The sequence below is a fragment of the Phacochoerus africanus genome, chromosome 5 (genome assembly GCF_016906955.1).
Source record: "Phacochoerus africanus isolate WHEZ1 chromosome 5, ROS_Pafr_v1, whole genome shotgun sequence".
NCBI classification, from domain to species: domain Eukaryota; kingdom Metazoa; phylum Chordata; class Mammalia; order Artiodactyla; family Suidae; genus Phacochoerus; species Phacochoerus africanus.
The window spans coordinates 37,990,518-38,012,008 of record NC_062548.1 but is presented as its reverse complement, the minus strand read 5'-3'; the positions used below and the strand labels follow the sequence as shown (position 1 = coordinate 38,012,008).

The window sequence follows — 21,491 nt, the reverse complement described above, 5'->3', positions numbered from 1 at the left end:
ACAAAGATGGTGGGTATCCTGCCCACCATCCCCCAGGACCCTGGGCCCTAAGTCTGAAGGACTTTCATCCTGTGGGGTGAAAAGATACCATACCTCACCAATCATTCCATTCCACACGTTGTTAACTTTCTTGCCGTGCTTCCCGTTAGTCACCAGGTAAAGGTCATAGGTGAACTTCACGGTTCTGGAAAGCTTCTTGAGGATATCGATGCAGAACCCCTTGCAGCATTTTTTGACATTCATGCCCTCGTTGGTTGAATTGCTGTAGAGAAAATTCCGAGGGAGGAGAGTGTCAGTACTGGACAATGTGTTCCTAGCCATTGTCTACATCCTTCTACTAATTCTCAGGTGGGAAATTGAGGCTTAAAATGAGGAAGTGGCTTTTCCAAGGACTCACCATGAGTTTATGACGGCAGAAGGAGCAAGTGCTCTTAATGAGGAACAGTAACCATGACCACAGGTAACATTTACTGAGTCATTACTATTTACTAGGCACTGCGATAATGCTTGATACTATAGTTGGATTAATCTTCATGACTTTCCTCTTGAAATTCCTGCCATCAAGCCGTGGGTTAAGAATCCAACTGCAGTGGCTCCAGTTGCTGCGGAGGTGTGGGTTTGATCCCCAGCCCTGGTGCAGCAATTTAAAGGATCTGGTATTGTCGTAACTGCGTTCAATCCCTTGCCCGGGAACCTCCATATGCCACGGGTGTGGCCATAAAAATGAAAAAAAAAATCTTTGTGACTTTCCTATCCCCATTATACAGGTAAGAGGTGCCACCTCTTATTTTTTAAAAGTTTATAACACATATGACCTCTTCGGCCAGAGTTTAGGTCACCTGATCTAAACTGAATCATGAAAACTTATTGGAAAATGGAAAAGAGGAAGAGGTGAAATTCTCAGAGGGAGGAGAGTTTCGATTCATCCTGTCACTGCAGATGGAGGTCGGCAACCAGTTAGGAACGGCACTTTTCCTTACGAGGAAAACTCCTCGGGGAAGGATCAGGGGACTCGGAATTTACTCTGTGCCCGAGTCCATGGAATTCATGTCTCTTGATCAAGTCATCTGTCAAATGAAGGCTCATGCATAATATTTTCCCTCCCACCTAGATGGAACGGAGTGTAAGGGGTGACACTATTAACCAGCAATGCCCTCGATCAACAAAAAGCCCTCTTAAAACACAGAGGGCATTGGTGTCTTAAAAGTTATCATCATCTACTGAAGGTTACACTCGTTGCTTTGTGCCAGCCACCTTGCTTTACTTACCTAAGTCATTCTCAAAGGACACCCACAGAAAATAAGAAATGCTTTAAAAAGGGAAGGAAAGGAGGGTCTTTCCCAATTGGTAGCAAAAAGTACTTCAATAACTCCTGCAGGAAGATCAACAAATGCCTCTCTGGACAATGTACTCGGTTCCACCTTGCTCGGGGTGTTCCGTTGGCACTGTGCTCAGAGGCTGCGTCACACATGTCAGAGGATGGTGCTGCTTGAATATTCCATTGCTGGCGAATCTGCACGCTAAACTGTTCCCTGAGCACTAAAGTGATGTTTATGGAAATCTAACAGTGTAGTAGGAAAAACACATTTCCATATCATGTGATAAAAGTAGGTTACCTAGTGATACCTACAGAATAGTCATAGCTATATAAAAACAGATGTGCTTATGAAGTATTTGGATAGGAAAAACAATGAATGATGAAGCATAGCTATTTTTGATGGGTAAGAAATTTTTTTTCTTGTTTTCATATTTTTAGATTTTTCCCCCCAAATTATCTGTGGTGAGTATATAAGATATATACACACACAATATATCACACAAACTTAAGCATCATCAGTATATATCTGTATCCAAGAATGTGGATATAGTTGACAATATAACTTAGAGTAATGGAAATGGGTTGCAGAACGACACTTTCTTCTCTCTTTTTTTTTTTTAGGGTCACACCCAAGGCATATGGAGGTTCCCAGGCTAGGGGTCCAATTGGAACTGTACCTGCTGCCCCATGCCACAGCCACAGCAATGTGGGATCCGGAGCCTTGTCTGTGACCTACACCATAGCTCACAGCAATGCCAAATTCTTAACCCACTGAGTGAGGCCATGGATCAAACCCACAAGTTCATGCTTGCTAGTTGGGTTCATTAACCACTGAGTCACGACAGGAATTCCTCAACACCTTTTTTCAATGCTTTCTTTATCTCAGGATCACAGATCACCTACCCTGAATCCTGTCTTTACCAGTGCCTCCTCCTGTCCTATCCCTGACCTCTGCTCAACCAACCTGCATCTGCTGGCCAGGACCACCATGGAGACTTTACTATCCGGCCTTGACCCTCCCGCCCTCAGCTTGGGGGCTGTGGGAGGCCACATCCACATGTATTTACATGTGATGATTGGTGGACCTAACTCTGCAGAACATCAGGAAGTAGGGACCCTCCTTCCCCCCACCAATTTCCCAGAACAGAAGGGGTCAGGCTGGAGTTACAACTGCCATAAACATGATAGAAATATGTCCTCAGCACATTAAATTAATGCATGTCCAAAGGAGATGTCTGTCTTGGTATCTATGGCTCTTCAAAAAATGTGCCAAAATCAAATTCTCTCTTTTTCTTTTTGGCCCCTGTAGGCCATGCATGGAAAGGCCCCTCTTTCCATTTGCATCTCTTTCACTCTCTGTTCCCTCCCTCATTCTATTATAGCCTCTTCTTTCACCTGGTGAAGATTCCTGGGAGAGTTTGGACAGGAGTGTTAACTCCCCAGGTTTAAGATTCAGGGCCATGGTGACATGGTGACCTACATGCTGCTCTGACCTCACTAGGGACCTCAGCCAGTTTAGGTTAGGTATTCCCCACCTGTCCATGACACTAGGTGTATTCTGGACACCAGTGGTCACTGATGTATTTTCATAAAACAAGCACCTGCTGGTAAGACAAGCAGAAGGTGCACTCGTTGAATTCATCATGAGGATTATGGAAACACAGACCATATTGGGAATTTGTTGGTTCTCATCTCAGACCATGTGTGTGTGTGTGTGTGTGTGTGTGTGTGTGTGTAGAGGGTATGACAATTACATAGAAATCTGAGAAATGTTACCCATTCAATCTCATCACTCACCATCACCACCCAAAAGAAAAGGTGACTCATAAAAACAAATACAGGGAAAAGGATCCAACAAATCATCGATTCTTTGGCTCTACATCTTCCCAGTGTGCCTGGCAGGTCAGGCAGAGCTGCTTCTAGATCCTGGGTCTGCCCTCAGCAAGCATGAAAACCCAGAGGAGTCTCCTCATTCACGGACCTCAGTTTACTTAAGTACATTGAGAAGACAGATACTTACCTTGCAGGATAGCTGGAAAGATTAAATAAAGTATCGAAAGCACCTCTCCGCACAAGTGCTTAAAAGATACATTTTTCTTACTTCTTACCAATGATTTGACAGTTTAGGGGATTAACTGGCAGTGAAGCCATTTACCCCTACATATCAAACCAGATAATTTTTCCTCACTTTTCTCTTTATGTCTTAATACTCAACTAAAAGGTTAGAAGAAAACTCTGATTTCTCAGCCCACTTCTTATTACCTGATTCTTTAGAAGACTGATGTGTGCCCTCAAGACCCTACATTTACCAGAAGTAAGAGACAAAGGGTTTTCCCTAAAAGGAGATCCTGGAGAAAATAAACACAATTGTGTTCCTTTTTGGAACCTATCAGCCTGCCTCAGAGATGGAACTTTCAGGAAATGCAACTGATCTAATTTGTGTGAATGTTGGGATTAATGGATCCTAGTAATCTTCTACTGCTTTCAGGCAAATCAAAGAATTTAATTTCACCTAGAAGCACAGTAAGCTACTCATGTCACCAAGAGGGAAAAGGAAAATTGCAAGCCACCCCTTCCCACAGGAACCCCAAACATGAATTTGAACCTGATAATCTGTTTAGATTCTTCCATTGAAAAGTCAAGTCTTTTAAAGACAGTCATTTATTTGGCAGTTTGTTTTCTCCATACCAGGGTGACTCAGGACTTGGTGATCTATTGTTTTCAGCTCCAAGGCTTCTGATTTTAAAGGCTTTAAATTCCAATTATTGGCTGTGAAGCACAGGAGGCCCTACTGAAGCAGAGAAGGCACTGATATCATAAAGGAGATTCTTTCCCTTTGCTTTGCTTTGCTTTGCACCAGCCACTCTGCTTCATCTGACCAAATTCTGCTCAAAGAACACCCACCCAAGTCCAAACCTCCTCTGACAACTTCCCCACGTCTCCCCTTGTATGGGGCCTCCAGATTACCACCTTCAAGTACTGCACTAGGCTTCCTTCTCTTTCCCAAACTCACCAACCTCTTTTCTCCTCTGGTGCCTTTGCACCTGCTCCTCTACCTGGATGGCTCTTCCCCAGCTCTTCAAATGTTTAGCTTCTTCTCCTCTTTTATATGAGACCTTAAATATTACCTGGAGAGCCAGGAGCCTCACATATCCCATGTTACTCTCTTATCACGCTGCCTTCTTCAAATCCATCACGAGGCTTATCCTGATGTGGAATGGTCCTGTCCACTCATTGGTTGAGCTATTTTAACTGTGTGTGCTCCTTGATGGCAAGGTCCTTCCCTGTTCACTGATGCATCCCCCATGTCCCACTCAGTACCTAACACAGAAACTGTGCTTCATGCATATTTACGTATTGACTAATCTGTTCAGAATGTCAACTCCGAAGAGGCTGACAACTCCAAAAAGGCTGATGGTTATTTGCTGAATAACCCATTCAGAATTTCAACTCCAAAAAGATTGCTCATTGATTAAAAAAAGAAAAATTCTCAGAACCAAAATGTGCCTTCATAATGCATTTGGCAATCATATTTTTTAAAAATTGTCTTTATCCTAAGCTCTGAGGATTTGCATCACGTATAATAATAACTTAGGCTGGAAGGTGGAATGTGGGAAGAAAGGTATCCATTCACTCATCATCAACACTGGTGTGTCATATTCTGTGCTTGTCATTGGGGATAAAAGATTAGTAAGTCACATCCCCTATATTTAGGCAGTGCTCCAGGGGGAAATACAGACAAAACCGTAAGCCATAAAACAGGTGAGAAAGACAGAGTGCTGTGGACTAAATGGTTATGTTCCCTTCAACTTCCTATGTTGAAACCTTAATTATCAATGGGATGGTATTTGGAGATGGGACCTTGGGGTGGTAACTAGGTCATGAGGGTGGGACCCACATAAATGGAATTAGTACACTTAAAGAGGCAGGAAAGCTTTCCTCCTCTCTCTCTCTGCTTTCTACCAGGTGAAGAGAAGAGAGCTGTTTGCAAACCAGAGGATCCTCATCAGACACTCCAACTGCCAGCACCTTGACCATGGACTTCCAGCCTCCAGAACTGAGGAGTGAATGTCTGTTGTTCAAGTCACACACTCGTGGTAAATTATTCCAGCAGCCTGAATGGACTAAGACACAGAAACACATTGTGCAAGGAGGGAGAACCAACCCAGCTTGGGGAGGGAGTGGTTATGACTTAAAGGACAAGCAAGAATATTCTAGGTGAAAGAAGGCGAGCAGAAAATACTCAGAAAAAATAGACTTCCATCCAACTACAGGCTTTTTCCTTTTGTGACTCCCCCACAAGGGTGGTGTTTGTGTTACATCTGCATTAGTGAAGACTATAAGAGGGCCTTGGACTTGGCCATGAAGCTCTGTACTTCTTCAAAGGATTTTCAGATTAAGGAGAACCCGTCACCAGAGGCTCTGATAAAAAAATCTCAGTTCCTCTTCCATCCGTATAATAAAAGACGAGGTGACACTGATGTGATGCTTGCCTGCTGCTGGTAACCTAGGAAACCCGCAGGAGGTCAGCTCCACCTTGATCATATTATAATGGCACAGGTAAGGTGTGTGTTACCCCCCAGATGGAGAGAAGTTTTAAAAATTCTGAAACGTTTGGAAATAGAGAAGAGGTGGAAGGAAGGGGAAGGTACAGTTTGGGGGAGGGAGCAGCCAGAAATACAAAAGAAATAATTGTTTTAGGAAAGAATGAAGGGCAGGATTGATTCACCATCCTGGTTACAAATATAGCAGTGGAGTCAGAGGGACCAGTGTTCGAGTCCTGCCTCCTCCATTTACCAGGTGAGTGGCTTTGAACATGCTTCTTGATCTCCTAGTAACTCAGTTTTTATCATATTTAAAAAGGGAAAAACCACACACCTCATATTGCTGTTGTTGGAATTAAATGAATGCAAAACACTTGCTACAGTTCCAGGTCTCTCAAAAGAATCTGTCTATCTATCTATCTAATGAAGTACAGTTTATATTACATTTTACAATCATTTGAGAGACATCACTGTTGTCGATGACACAGGCTATTGAAAAGGGCTGGGCACATTCAACCAATGGCATCCCTGGACTCACTTGATTTTGACGAACTTCCGACACGGCACAGTGTTCCTCACGCATGTCTCAGTCAGCGGGTCGATGTCTTCCACGATGACGAAGGGGGCCTCCTCCAGGGTGACGATGCTCAGATGGTTGTCGTCTGGCTCGCAGTCGGAAAAGGACTTGTACCTGGGCCACACGGCGTGCCTCAGGCTCAGGGTCTGGTTCTCCCACTTGCCCACCTGCAGCATGAAGACAAAGACACACTTGTGCTTTCCTGCACCACTGGCCTCTAGAAAGGCCAGTCCTCTCCCATCGGAGGCACAGGAGAAGAACCCCAGCATCTCCAGGGCTTTTCTGCGACCCACCTCAACAAACCCATGTATTCATATGCTAAGAAAGATGGGGGTGAAGGGAAAGCAGAAGAGTGGGTGGCCTCTATGCCCTGGACTCTCCCCACACGAATTAAAGATGGGGGTGATGGCCAATCACTGATGCTGACAGAGCTCCCAGCTGACGGTCATGTTTCACCAGAGCTCAGGACCACTGAGGTCACGCAAACAACATGGACTTTTAGAATCAGAGAGGACGGGGCTTGAATCCCCAGCTCTGCCACTTGCTAGCTGCACAACCCCAGGCAGGCTCTTAATCACGATAAACATCTGTTACCTTATCTGTAAACAGACACAACTCCATCTACTTCTAAGGATATCATGGGAATTAAATAAGGCAACTCGAGAAGAGCATGAAGCGCAGTGCCCGACACACAGGAGGGCTCCAAACTCTCCCTTTTTGGTATAGAAGTGAGCGGAAGAGAGATCTGGAAAGTGCTAAGAAAAAGAGGAAAGAAGAAGATGAATTCCAAAAGCAAAAAGGAGGGAGGCGTGTCGGGAGAGAGAAGCAAGGGGCCCGCAGCAGGTTGAAGAGCCAGAAGCCTCTCTTCAGGCTCAGATCCGGTTCTATTTAAGTTACAAATTAAGGTGAACTTGTATTAATCCAGCACCAAGTGGAGACTTTTACTGCTTAGCGTACATCAAGACCTGTCAAAACAGAATCGATTGTGTTCCCTCTGAACGGCAGTCGGCATCTTAGTGAAATCAAATTGAAGGCTGTATGTTTTGAACCTTAATTTTATTTGACAGCTTATTGGCGCACACACGCCGGGAGGAAGCTGCCCCCAGGGCCGCGCTTTCTCGCCTTCTCCCTCCTGCTCCCACGCGCAACTGCTTGACACTACAGGTCAGCGCTCTATTTGTCACTCCAGTCTCAAGGAAGACACCTTGTCTGAAGAGCTAAGTGCCCGTCCAGGCTTGTCAGTGTTGACGTGACCCTCTCACCTCTCCTCCTGTCACGTGAGTGTCACCAGACCTGAACCTCAGGCCCTTAAAGAGAATTCAGACACGCTGGGCACCGGGAGAGGCGGCAGGAGAGAAGGCAGCCCGCACTCTCGAAGATGACCTCATTATCGGGACTGGGAGATTTGTGGTACTTGTAGAGAAATGTGCTGTGTGGCCAATGACACAACTGCCCAGCCTCACTGATACCTTCTTTTTAAGTGAGGAAGGGCAATAGAGTAATTCAGCCAAACACACCTCCTCACGCTGGCATGTGTAACACAAGCCAGAGAGAATGTGGAGCCCATCAAATTCTTTATTCATTAATACCAACTATGTGCTGGCATCAGCCTGGGGACAATGAGGGATGAAACAGAATAATTCCTGCCTTCTTGGAAATATCAGTTGGCTGCCGAACAAAGGCCAAACCAATAATAATACACTTGCAAATAGATAAAGAGACATCCAAGCTCTTTCTCTTGGAACATGTTATACTCATCCCTTTTCTTTCCTTCCCAGAAAACTCAAACGTGGAGTTCCCTGATGGTTCAGCAGACTAAGAATCCGACATTGTCACTGCTGTGGTTCAGGTCCTATCCCTGGCCCAGGAACTATTCAGGCAGGTTCTATCCCTGGCCCAGGAACTTCTGTATGCTGTGGGGTGGCCAAAAAGAAAAAAGAAAACTCAAAAAATAACTTTCAAGAGGGGCTACTTAGTTCACTGGGTAAGATAATGGCTTTCGGAGTCAGATAGAACTAAGTGCGAATGCTGGCTTTACCCATTAACTGAGCAGCCTTGGGAAAATTGCTTAACCTGTCTAAGCTTCACTTTTTCTATCTGTAAAATGTGGTTTGCAACAGATTGCTTTCAGGACTGTAGTGAGATCTGAATGAGCCAAAAATGTACATGAAGCATTGAGCACAGAACTTAGTATGTACCACACATGCAGCTGCTGTTATTTTATTATGGTAGTTAGCATTTAAGATATAGTTCAAATATGGCCTAATCTGTAAAGGCATTCCTGACTGCCTTAGTAATATAGAAGTTTGCTCCCAGCGTTCCCACAGTGGGACCATGGGTTAAGGATCCATTGTCGTCTCTGCAGTAGTTCAAGTTGCTGCTGAGGCTCAGGTTTGATCCTTGGCCCGGCACAGTGGGTTAAGGATCTGGCATTGCCACAGCCATGGCATAGGTTGAAGCGAAGGCTTGGATTCGATCCCTGGCCTGGGAACTTCCATATGCCATGGGTGTGGCCAAAAAAAAAAAAAAAAAGATCTTTGCTCCTATCTCCACCATAACATTTGATGCTATAATTACAACCATGTCCCTTTGAGCGCTTCTGTGTAGTAAGGAAATGTGGCAACATCACCACTTGGTTTAATCCCCACAAACGGCACATGGTAGTGATTATTACTGCGACGTTACAGTCCAGGGAAGTAAAGCACAGACAGTTTATGTAACCTGCCCACACAGCTAGTAAGTGGTGGAACCAGAGCTACACCATGGAACCATCTGAATCCAAAGGCACTTTTCCTCTAGTGCTTCTATTCACTGAGCTGCAGTAATCATATGATAGCCCCAAGGCCCTTTCTTCCGTGCTGTCGAAGCTCCCAAGGCCCCACGATAACATAAACAGAGGCAAAGACTGTTTGGCCAGCAGAAACTTGGGTGATGTCACTGTCCACAGCACATACCCTGCACTGCGGGGAGGCAGGCAAAGTTCCAGCCCAAGGCTGACTCACAGAGACTGCAAAGGTTTATGAGTTCCCAGAGTGCAATAACTGCCTAAATCTCCTCAAAGTTCCTCTCTCCCTTCCCAACACGTCTAAGTTAAGCACCCCTGGGTCAGCCTTGGAGGGCGGAAGCAAGTGGTGGGTGGAGAAACACTTGATCAGGAGCTGAAGCTGCTGTGTAAACAGTGCTCTAGATCCCGAGAGCTCTCACCTCCTTCCCCGAGTCTGATGGGCTCCTAGTCCAAACACGAAAATCCCAACTCCAAGATTTTACATGCCAGATAGGGGAGAAATGGACCTCCTTCTCTTTCCCCTCCTGTATCCCTATTTACAAGGGACTACAATCGAGTCCAGAGTCTGTACACAGGTTCAGCTGAGATTCACTTACTCCATCACTATTTATTGAGTGGCTACTAGGTGCAAGCACTGTGCCAGGCACTAAGGCTACTGTAGAGCAAGCAACTCAATTTTTATTTGCATAAACATCTTATGCTAATTAGGAAGACAGACATGAGTCAAATAATCACACAAAAATGGACACTGCACAAAAATGGACATCACACAAATTTAGCATCTTGCTCAGGTCACAGTGTAAGGGTCAAAGCAAGAATTTAAACCTAGTGAAAATCTAGAATGCTGCTTATCAGTACCTCCCTCTTTGAAATTTGGTTTCTTCTTTATTTTATTTTTTTAGGGCTGCACCCACAGCATACAGAGGTTCCCAGGCTAGGGGTCGAATCAGAGCTGTAGCTGCTGGCCTATGCCACAGCCACAGCAACACCAGATCCAAGGTGCATCTGCCACCTACATCACAGCTCATGACAATGCCAGATCCTTAACCCACTGAGCCAGGCCAGGGATCAAACCTGCGTCCTCATGGATGCTAGTCAGATGCGTTTCCTCTGAGCCATGACAGAAACTCTGGTTTCTTCATATTTTAAAGGTAAATAATAGTGGTCACCTTGCAGAGTTATTGTAAGGATTACATGAGATGATAAAAAAAAAGGAATCTTTGTGTTTCCACTACTCTGGGCACTTTAAATAGTAATGTATATAATTCTAAAGAGAGACCCATATATAAAATACTACTATTATTATCTCCATTTCACAGATGAGGAAACTGAGGCACATGGGTTAAGTAAAATGTTCAATTCACACGTTTTGAAAGTGTTAGAATCAAGATCTGAACCAGGACTCATTTTTAAATCGGTGGAGAAATACAAGAAGTTTTTGCTGGGAAAAAAAGAAAAGCTTCATTAAGTTGGTGCAGAAGCCTGACCAACACCACCTCAACCAGATGATCAAGGCCAAAATCAGCAGGGACATGTCATTTTGAGATTATGTCCCCTTGACCAAATGAGATGACAATGGCGTTTCCCCTGTGTGCTCTTCCTCCCTAAACACATAACATCAGTCTGATCGTAGGAAAAGCACCAGAAAATTCCCAATTTAGGAAGATCCTAGCAAATACCTGACCAGTGCTCCTCAGAACCGTGAGGATCATCCAAATACAAAGAAAGTCTGAGAAACTGTCATAGCCATGAGGAGCCTTATGGAGATATTACGATTGAATGTAATGTGGTATCTTGGAGAACTATCAGGATGGAGCAGAAAAAGGACATTAGCTAAAAACGAAGGAAATCCGAATCAAGCATGGGCATTAGTTAACAATAATGCATTAATACTGTCTCATTAATTGTGACAAATACACCATATTAAGGTCAGGAGTTAATAACTGGAGAAACTGGATATGAAGTATGTGAGAAATCGCTGTACTATGTAATTTTTCTGTAAATCTAAAACTATTCTAAAAGAAAAAGGTTATTTAAATTTGTCTGTGAAATCAAAAGAGAGATATTTTAAAAAGAACAGTTGTCTTCTTACAGAGTGGAAGAGTTTCCAAGAATGTGCACTCTGGAGCCAGTATCCTGGCTTCGAATCCCACCTATGTCACTTAGATAAATTTTTAATGTCTCTTTGCTTCAACTTCACTATCTGAAAAATGAGATGATGATAGTAGTGTAACTCATAGGATTACTGAGAGGACTAAACTAGTTATTATATACAAAGCATACAGAAGCACGCCCAGCACATGGGATGGGCTGTGTGTTATTACTTTGCTGTTATTTAAATCAACTTTAAAAAAAAAAAAACCCAAACATTTAAAGGGTAGTTCATATTATTTCACATTTTAATTCCATAAAAACATGTTTTGATACTAACTTTAGTTTAATGTGGGCAGTTTTTTTCCCCACACCCATGATTCCATCCACAAATTATGATTTTCTCCACATTTTCCCTAGAGTTCCGTAATAGACTTCAGCTGTTTTTGCCTGGCCCTCATCCATCCACTTCTCCCCTCCCCTTTTTTTGGTTATGCTGATTTTCCTTTGGAGAGATTCCCTGCCTCCAATTTCAAGAATAGAAACATGTCCTTTATTTGGCAAATCAGGACATTGAGTACCCCCATAAGCTACAGTGATTGGCTCAGGAATGTTCATGTGACCTAAGCTGAGCCAATGAGAGTTTTCCTTGGGACTTTGTTTGGAACTATTAGCATAGGGTGATCACAGTAGAAGAACCTATCAGAGAATGCACAGAGAGCTAAGAAATAGAGAGAAGGGAGCTATGGAGTCATGACGGCATTGCTTGAACTTTTGTAAGAATAAATGTTGACATCCACTGGGCCACTTATTATATGTTAGGTACTATTGTTTTTTAATTGAAGTATACTTGATTTACAATGTTGTATTAGTTTCAGGTGTTACGGCAAAGTGAATCAGTTATATATATAGTCTTTTTATGTATAATCAGTTATATATATTCTTTCAGAGTTTTTTCATTATAGGTTATCACAAGATAGTGAATATAGTTCCCTGTGCTATATAGTAGGTCCTTGTTGTTTATCTATTTTATATATAGTACTGTCTATCTGCTAATCCCAAACTCCTAATTTATCCCTCCCTTCCTACCCTTTCCCCTTTGATAATCATAAATTTGTTTTTTATGTCTGTGAGTTTATTTCTGTTTTGTAAATAAGTTCACTTTTATCACTCTTTTAGAGTCCACATAAAAGTGATATTATATATTTGTCTTTCTCTGTCTGATTTACTTCAATTAGTATGATAATCTCTAGCACAGAGATTATTAGCCTTATTAGTACTATTTTAATTCTTATAAACACCCTATACACATGGGAAGGTGTGGCAGGTAATTTGCATTTCTATTGTGAAATTATTTGTACTTGAAAAAAGTCCCAATTTCAACCAAATAGGTTGTGTGGGAGAAGAAAAAAATCTTTACCTTCAAATTAAACTGAATTTTGGTGATAAACCTTTAAATGTTTTCAGCAAATAAACTATGGTTTTGAGGACAACAAAAAATAATTTACCTCTAATGGAGAGAAGTGATGTTCTTCAAAGAAATGTAAAAAGGGGATATTAACTTTGTAATGATTTTTTTATCGGTTCTTATTAAAAAATTTAAGTGTAGTGCTTTTAGAAAGCTAATTGTTCTTCAGCTCCTAGAAAGTGTTTTGTGAAAGGACAGTGATTACTTATCAAAATGTTCAGCCAATATTTTTCTCAAAACAAAGACAACTTCATCTCCAGAAACTGTCATAAGCTAAAATTCACCTCTTCATGTCTAGGTAAGTCCATAGTGATGTCACAGAGGCTGCAGGAGGCTGGACAAAATTAAGTTAATAGATGTTTGTGGCTCTCCTTTCAAAGAGGTATGAAATAGATCAAATTGATCATATTTGATCTAGTCATGAAACACAAGAGACAATTAAAATCACCTCACAACTGGTCTCTTGGTCTCACAAGCCACTATATATATATATATATATATATATATATATATATATATATATATACACACACACACACACACATACATATACATATCACCAAAACCATAGCTTGACCTCTACTCAAATCCTTCTATGACTCATACTGCCTACAGAATCAAACCCAGACTCCTCTTTACATTAATGGACCCTATAGTGTAGGTCCAATCAATCTCCATACACTTTCCTCTCTACCACTTTTTTAAATCTCTCTTTTGTACACCCTATATATAGTGTCACACTGAAACATATACATGGATACCTTCAAACACACATAGTTACACCTGCACATACTCATGCATGTATGTACGTATGTATGTATGTATATTCATATAGCTGACTTTCGAATAACATGGGGTTATTCCATGCAGTCAAAAATTCCTGCATAACATTAACTTGGTCCTCCATATCCATGGCTCCTCTATATCGATGGACTGAACCAAATATGGGCCATTTACTACTGAGGAAAATCCATATGTAAGTGGACAGTTCAAACCCACATTGTTCAAGTATATGTATATGTGTTTGTGTGTGTGTGTATATATAGCTGAATATATACCTATACATAAGCACACATCTACACACATATACTTACATGAATTCACAATATACACACACATACACACCCATTTCCACACAAATGTACTGGTACATATACACACAAGACTTTGCGCACACATAAACACTAAGCCACAATGACATACACACTTTTCAGTTCTTACCACACACACCCTGAATGCCACCCACTACTCTGCCTTTGCCTGCACTATTTCTTCCTCCTGAAATTCCTCTCCTTATCATTTCCACTGATTGAAACCCTACCCATTCTTTCCAGGTCCAGCTCAAATACCACTTCTCCCCTGCAGCCCAATTCTCAAGCTGGAATGCATTTTTGGACATTCTCTTTTCCCCTTAAATTCTCCTGCGTGTTCATTTATAAGCTCAACACACATGAATCCAGTGCTTTACACTGAGCTGGGCAGGAGGCTCTCGGGCTGCAACTGTGAACAGTTCAGGCCTGGTCCTGGTCCTCAGACTTTTCGGTCTGGCTAGAGAGGAGGCGTTCAAGCTCAGTGGCCATGGGATAACATGACATAATAAATGAGATAACTGCCATTGTGGGGTGAGCACAGGATGCTACTGAAGCAGAGAGCTTCCTGCTCTGCAAATAAACCAAAGATGCTTCCTATAGGAAGAGCCTCTCAACCATGAGCTAGACCAGCAGAGTTGCTGTGTGGCTTGTTCCATCTTTGTCCTTAGGGCAAGAGAAGTGTGTAGAAGGGTGGAGATGGGGGTAATTGAAGACTTTTAATCAAGGGAGGGATAAAATCAGTCTGATGCATTAGGACACTTCTTCCCAATGCAGTGCAGAGAAAGGTTTGTGCCTAAAAGATTCTGAATGCAGAGCACTGAGTCAGGGGCAGCTGCATAATCTGGATGAAACTGGCATAGGGCCACGTGGGTGAAGCTGGCATGAACACACAGAATCTCGAAGCAGTGGAATCAACACAGTTTAGAGACCGATGGTATGACTGTATGGAGGGGAGTAGTTTAGGGCTGTTCACCCTATAGAATCTCTGGCCTGGCAAGCCTTCCACACCACGTGGCCCACATCAGCTGTAGTACGGTGTTCACAGGCTAGTTCAATAAATATTTGCTGAACCGAACTTGATCCAGACTGTGGCACAGCATCAATTTTGACTTAGAATTCAAAGTTAAAAGGAAAGTTGCCTGTTTACTCAGATCCTCTCCTTGGAGACAAGACAATAGGGAATGCAAAATTAAAAACCAGAGAGGAAATTTATTAAAACTGACGATGAAAGCAGAGTTCACCGTGCCTGTGCTCCAGCATGACTGGCCCCAGTTAGCTCACTGGGTGATTTTATAACCAAGGGGGAAGCAGGCCTTAAAACAAACACTTCACATGTGCAAAACATCGGAAAACATTTCACTCCGGATAATAAGCAGTGATTTACTCCCAAGCTGGAGCAAATGTGAGTAATTAACTCTTCAGGAAGATGAATTTAAGGAGAAAAACAAAGCAAACAGGAGGCCAATTTCTCTCCACCTGAAATATAAAGTCTTCCAAAGGACATAAATGTCCATGAAGGAAATTTAAAATTAGTTAATGTCCATATTTAGCATAAACAGCATCACCGATTAGCATCACTTCCACGCCTCTGCATGCAAATCTCACACACAAGCAACCTGATAGTAGGTTTATACACGGATAATTTTGTGTCTTGGGTTGCTGCTCAACACCAAAAGCAGATCTGAATTTGATCTGGAAACTACAACAAAGATGTCTAAGCCATGACCGTGACTTGATATTAAGTTGAAATACACTCTATCTGGAGTGGTTAGCAGTTGAGTCTAGCAATTTTATGGCAAACCAAGACCCAATCTAACGTCTGTTCAAGACAGCCAGGTTCTCCTGAAGCCAGATGTCACACCGGACCACAGCTTTCTCCTGAATGATATATTTGAGCAAACTTCTACAATGAAACTGCTGAAAGACAGGTGTGGAGCAAACCTGTGTTGCCTTCAGTGCCATAAGGCCTCAGATGGCCCCTGGCAGAGTGAAACTCAGAACGGCTTTTCAGGTGTTGAAGCACCTGCTTCGAGTGACCTGTCTTGAATGCATCCACTGAGGTAGTTGGATTATGAAACTTTAGCAAGAATAAGAACCTCTCTTTGGGGGCTGATTAAGAAGGAAGACTCCAAAAGGGAAGGGGGAGCACAGATTAGAAGCATAGGATTAACAGATATGCACTATACCATATATAAGATAAACAACAGGAATTTACTGCCTAGCACAGGGAACTATAGTCAATATCCTGTAATAACCTATAATGGAAAGAATCTTTAAAAAAATACATGTATAACTGAATCACTTCACCGTAACTGAAATATTGCAATATTGTAAATCAACTACACTTCAATGAAAATGAAAGAATGAATGAATGTATGTAGACGCCTAGATTTCTGGAGTGTGTGCATCAGCAGGTGTGGGATGAAGCCTGGAAACCTGGCTTTTCAACCAGGAGCCCAGGTCATTCTGTTCTAGATGATCTAAGGACCACATTTTGAGAAGCCCCGAAAGGATCACACCTACGTCTATCAGCAGCATTAAAGAGAGCATAAGGACAAGATGGAAATCTTTATTCTTGGGTTTCTTATGTAACCAGTGGCAATTGCCAGCAGATCTAAATGAGTTTAATCAGCTATTAGAGCCTTAATTAAATTCCTCTCAGTTGAAATTTCAGAATTGCCTAATTGTTATACAGCTCACATTGGAGCAGTTGATTTTTTTTTCTCCTATAATAACTATTCTCAGGATAATCTAATATCTTTATGGATACCAGCGTCAGCTGTCTTAGAACCCAGCACTGATCTGGTTATTCAGGGAGACATGTTTTGATCCCCATTATTTCCACAAACAACACACCCATTTGCTTCCATCCCCCTCCCTGAGGTTCAGCCAACTTGAGAAGAGCTCAATGCTTGTTCAACCTCAGATTTTAAAGTGAAAGTCTCTGGAGCCATGAGCCTCCATTTTCTTCAAAATTTCATTTATTACCTTCACTTTCCCTGAGTTCCTCTGTTCCGAGGTCCCGGGGGATGCAGAGAAGTTCTTCTTTGGTTTGATTACTTTTTAAACTTAAAAAAAAATTATTAAAGTGTTGTTGATTTACATTGTTGTGCAAATTTCTGCTGTACAGCAAAGTGACTCAGTTATATATATATATATATATATATATATATATATATATATATATACACACACACACACACACACACATACATTCTTTTTGCAATATTATTTTCCATCATGCTCTATCCCAGGAGATGGGATGTAGTTCCCCGGGCTGTACAGCAGGACCTCACTGCTTATCCATTCTAAATGTAATAGTTTCCATCTACTAACCCAAACTCCCATCCATCCGACTCCCTCCCCCTCCCCCTTGCCAACCACAAGTCTTTTCTCTTCATCCATGAGTCTGTTTCTGTTTAGTAGATAGGTTCATTTGTGCCTTTTTTTTTTCATTTTTATGGCTACACCTGCAGCATATGGAAGTTCCCAGGCTAGGGGTTGAATAGGCAGAGGGAGCCTATGCCACTGCCACAGCAATATTGGATCCGAGCTGCATCTGCAACCTAGGCTGCAGCTTGGGGCAACATTGGATCCTTGACCCACTGAGCAAAGCCAGGGATTGAACCCACATCCTCACAGATTTTTGTTGGGTTCTTAACCCGTTGAGCCACAATGGGAATTTCCATCTGTGTGCTATATTTTAGATTCCACATATAAGTGATATCATATGGTATTTGTCCTTCTCTCTCTCTCTTTTTTTTTTTTTTTTTGCTTTTTGGGCCACACCTGTGGCATATGCAAGTTCCCAGGCTAGGGGTCAAATCAGAGCTACAGCTGCTGGCCTACACCACAGCCACAGCAATCTGGGATCCGAGCTGTGTCTTTGACCTACATCACAGCTCATGGCAACGCCAGCTCCTTAACCCACTGAGCGAGGCCAGGGATCGAATCTGAACCCTCATGAATCCTAGTCAGGTTCGTTAACCACTAATCCATGAAGGGAACTCCATTTTCTTTCTGACTTACTTCACTTAGCATGATAATCTCTAGTTGCATCTATGTTGCTGCAAATAGCATTGTTTTGTTCTTTTTTATGGCTGAGTAGTATTCCATTATGTATATGTACCACATCTTCTTAATCCATTCATCTGTCAATGGACATTTAGGATGTTTACATGTCTTGGCCATTGTGAATAGTGCTGCAATGAACATAAGGGTGCATGTATCATTCTGAATTACAGTTTTGTTAGGATATATGCCCAGGAGTGGGATTGCTGGATCATGTGGCAGTGCTATATTAAGTTTTCTGAGAAACCTTCATACTGTTTTCCACAGTGGTTGCACCAATGTACATTCCCACTCTTTGGTTTATTTTTAATTCTTTAAATGCTTTTAAAAATTTGTCCCGGTCATTGGCTAAATAATAAATAGTGTTTTCTTTCTCTTCTTAGCTCCACATCGGAGTGTCTTAACATCAAAGGCTTGAAAAATCAGCAAAAAATCAAAAGAAGCCCTCTCACAATTACTAACTAATTTTTTGATCCTGCTCCTTGGAGACTTTCATTGTGTAACTTCTGTATCAGAGAGTCTTCCACAGGCTATAATAATGATTATTGAAAAAGTAATAAGTATAATAAGGGGCATTTCTTGAGGCACTGTGACCACCCCAACATGCACTTTCTCATTTTACCCTCACAACCCTGTAAGGAAAAGGCCATCATTACCCTCATTTAACAGACTGGGAAACTGGGAGCGGACGTGACTTGGCCAAGATCAAAAAAGCAAGTGAGAACAACAGGAGGTTGAGCTCAGGCCCTCTAACTTGAGAGGCCAGGCTATTACCGCTGCTTGATATTCCCAAGGTTGCCATCAGATTTCATCTGGGAAATATTAAGGCAAACAAGTGAAAAGAGGGAACATTCTGCAGATCGACTGGAAAGAGCCCGCTGCAGACAGCAAGGTCCTGGGGAGCTGGGGCATCTGAGCTCAGGCCCTCCACATGCCCCACTTTTCCTCTTGGGAGAGAGGCAGGGTTTTCTCTCCCTGTGAAATTCAGGAGGAGAGGTGAGAACAGCCAGATGGGGCCGTCTTGTGGTTTTCTTTCATGTTTGCCAGTTTTATTTCCCCAGTGTCCCCTCAACGTGATTCTTCTAAGGACCTTGAGTTCCACCGTGGAAGAGCCTCCAAACGCAGGGCTGCAGGGAGCCCTCGCAGGCTGGAGGCTGCTCACACCGCCATCCAAAAGGCGATTGGAATAAGCGATCGGGAGGTGGCTCAAATGTGAGCTGGGTGACAATTAGGTAATTTGGGGATTTCAACCAAGAGGAATGTAATTAGGGCTCTCACAGCTGATTAGACTTTTTCTTTGCCTCTGTGTGATCTCCGTCCGTTACGTAAGGAGCCTTAGAAGGCAGGAGTCCGTCTTGCGTTTGTATCACGTTGTACTGGGATGCTGACTGATGGCCAAGACAATGCGACTCTGTCTACATTGCTGCATCTGTTATTATCAAAACTGGGACATAAACTTGCTTGGACTTCTGAAAAGGTTGTTGCTTTGGGGAATAAAACCAGCATGCCTATAGATCTATAAAAACAATTCAGGAGAGGGATGAAGGCAAATGGGACACTCCCAGAAACTGGAGTCAGGGAGCATAAGCATAGCATATTGGACAAACAACCTGACCTAAGGTCAGTCCTCTATTATAATCATAGCCATAACCACGATTATTTTTTTAACACCTTTGCAAAGACAATTTAGAAATACCGGAAAGCTTTTCTTTTTGACCTTCTCATGTACTTTTTCTGGGTAAATTTCAAAGAGCCGTGTCGTTTCTACTTGTAAGATAAATGAAATGCCATTTGCAATCTGGCAGAGTAAATAGCTCTTTTTGGAATATTTACTTGAACGATATTTAGCAGCTCTTTGCTCCCTTGGCAGAGCTGCCAGTCAAAGTTAGGAGGCAGTCAAGACAAGGCTTCTCCAGCGCTGGGCTGAGAGCTGAGGGGCCCTTCGCTCTTTGGGATTACCAAGTTGCGCTCACCAGCCTGAAAGCTCTGACAAGGCTGAGTATGAAAACAGATATGACTCCTCTTTCTTACTCTTGGACAACTTTTCTTTTTTTTTTTTCCATGAAAACCTCGCAAAGTGGCAAAAATTGAGGGCTGAGTGTGTAACAGTTTATAAAAAGAGGTAAGTTCCAGGTTATTAAATTGCAGACGAAGGAAGCCCGAGGCATCAACGCATCAACCCTGACTTAAGGGATGGAACGGGCCAAAGGCCCATGGATTTCTTCACTCAGCATTATGTAAAAGAGCCAATTCCATTTGGATCTCAGCCAGAACATTCAAAGTTAACCTCATTGACAGTGTCTGCAGAGTTTTAAAATAAGGTTATAAGACCTGGGGGCATCGATCAGTTACAAAGCATTTCATCCCCTCACCCGTGAAAACCTACTGGGTTGTGAAAGCTGAAGGATTTGGAACACATGGTGTCTCTGATGGGCATTCATTCTTTCGTATCTGGTCCAAACAATAAATTTAAGTCTTTGAGAGGGACACGTTCCTCCTTCCAAACAAAAGGGCGAGACAGGGGTTCGTGCCCGAGGCCCCGCTGGTTATTACAGAGATGCTGACCAAAGCCCTTGTGCATGGGTGAAATCCATCCCTGTGATGAAAGGCACACAGATCAGAACTTCAGTTCTCCTGAAATAAGATGGTATTTTGACAATCGTTTTTCTTTGCTCAGCTCTGGCCCCAAACTCCTTTGCTTCAGGCTTGTCTGAACCCTAAAGTACTCCAGCAAGAGGCGCCTTTGAAATACTAAAGCCAACAGGAGATTTAATGGTGAGGAAACAGTAACAAGCTTAACCACGGCTTTGCCCACTATTAAAAACATGATTATTAGAAGGCGGTGGGGGAGATGAGGATCCCCGTGGGACAGGCCAGATAAGACTCGCTATTTCAGAAAACTGAGCCTAAGTAGCCCTCCACTGTCAATCCAATTTCATCCAAACTGATTTTCCTCATCTTGGACAGTAATTAACGATGCCAGAGCCCTGCAGAGTCACGAGGATGAAAATGAGAATCCTGGTGACCATCCAGGGAGCTACACGGCATTTCTTAATGAATCATACTGGCAAACTCAGAGTTTAAAAGAACCCTAGATTTGGAGTCAGAAGGCCCAAATTCAAGTTCAGTGTGATGTTTTATGGGCTGTGTCGCCTTAGGTAAATCAAAACTTTGTAGACTCACACAAATTACAGCCAAAGGTAGAATTCTAAGATTCCTGATTATTCTGAGTGATAACAACCAATAAGCAAAGCTCTTCTCTAGGCTTCCAAGTCAGTTAAGGCTGGATTTACATTGATTTGTTGGCTAATTCATTCACAAATGTTTACTGAGTGCTTACTCTGTGCCATACGCTGGTGACACAGCCGTCAGTAGACTATAAGCTGAGGGTCAGCAAACTTTGGCCCAAGGGCCAATGGTTTTTGCACAACTCATGAGTGCAGGATGAATTTTATTTTATTTTTATTTATTATTATTATTATTATTATTTTTGCTTTTTAGAGCTGCACCCAAGGCATATGGAGGTTCCCAGGCTAGGGGTACAAT

General features: G+C 42.5%; 1 protein-coding gene across 1 annotated transcript in view; it reads right to left on the bottom strand.

The window, feature by feature from the left end:
• GRIN2A (glutamate ionotropic receptor NMDA type subunit 2A) overlaps positions 1–21,491 on the bottom strand; it is a 388,139-nt gene that overhangs the window by 84,662 nt on the left and 281,986 nt on the right. The window contains exons 5-6 of the mRNA XM_047780525.1: positions 6,401–6,606; positions 94–262 (exon numbers count right to left, since the gene is read on the bottom strand). Coding sequence (XP_047636481.1) covers positions 94–262; positions 6,401–6,606 — 375 coding nt within the window. The remainder of the gene's footprint in view (positions 1–93; positions 263–6,400; positions 6,607–21,491) is intronic.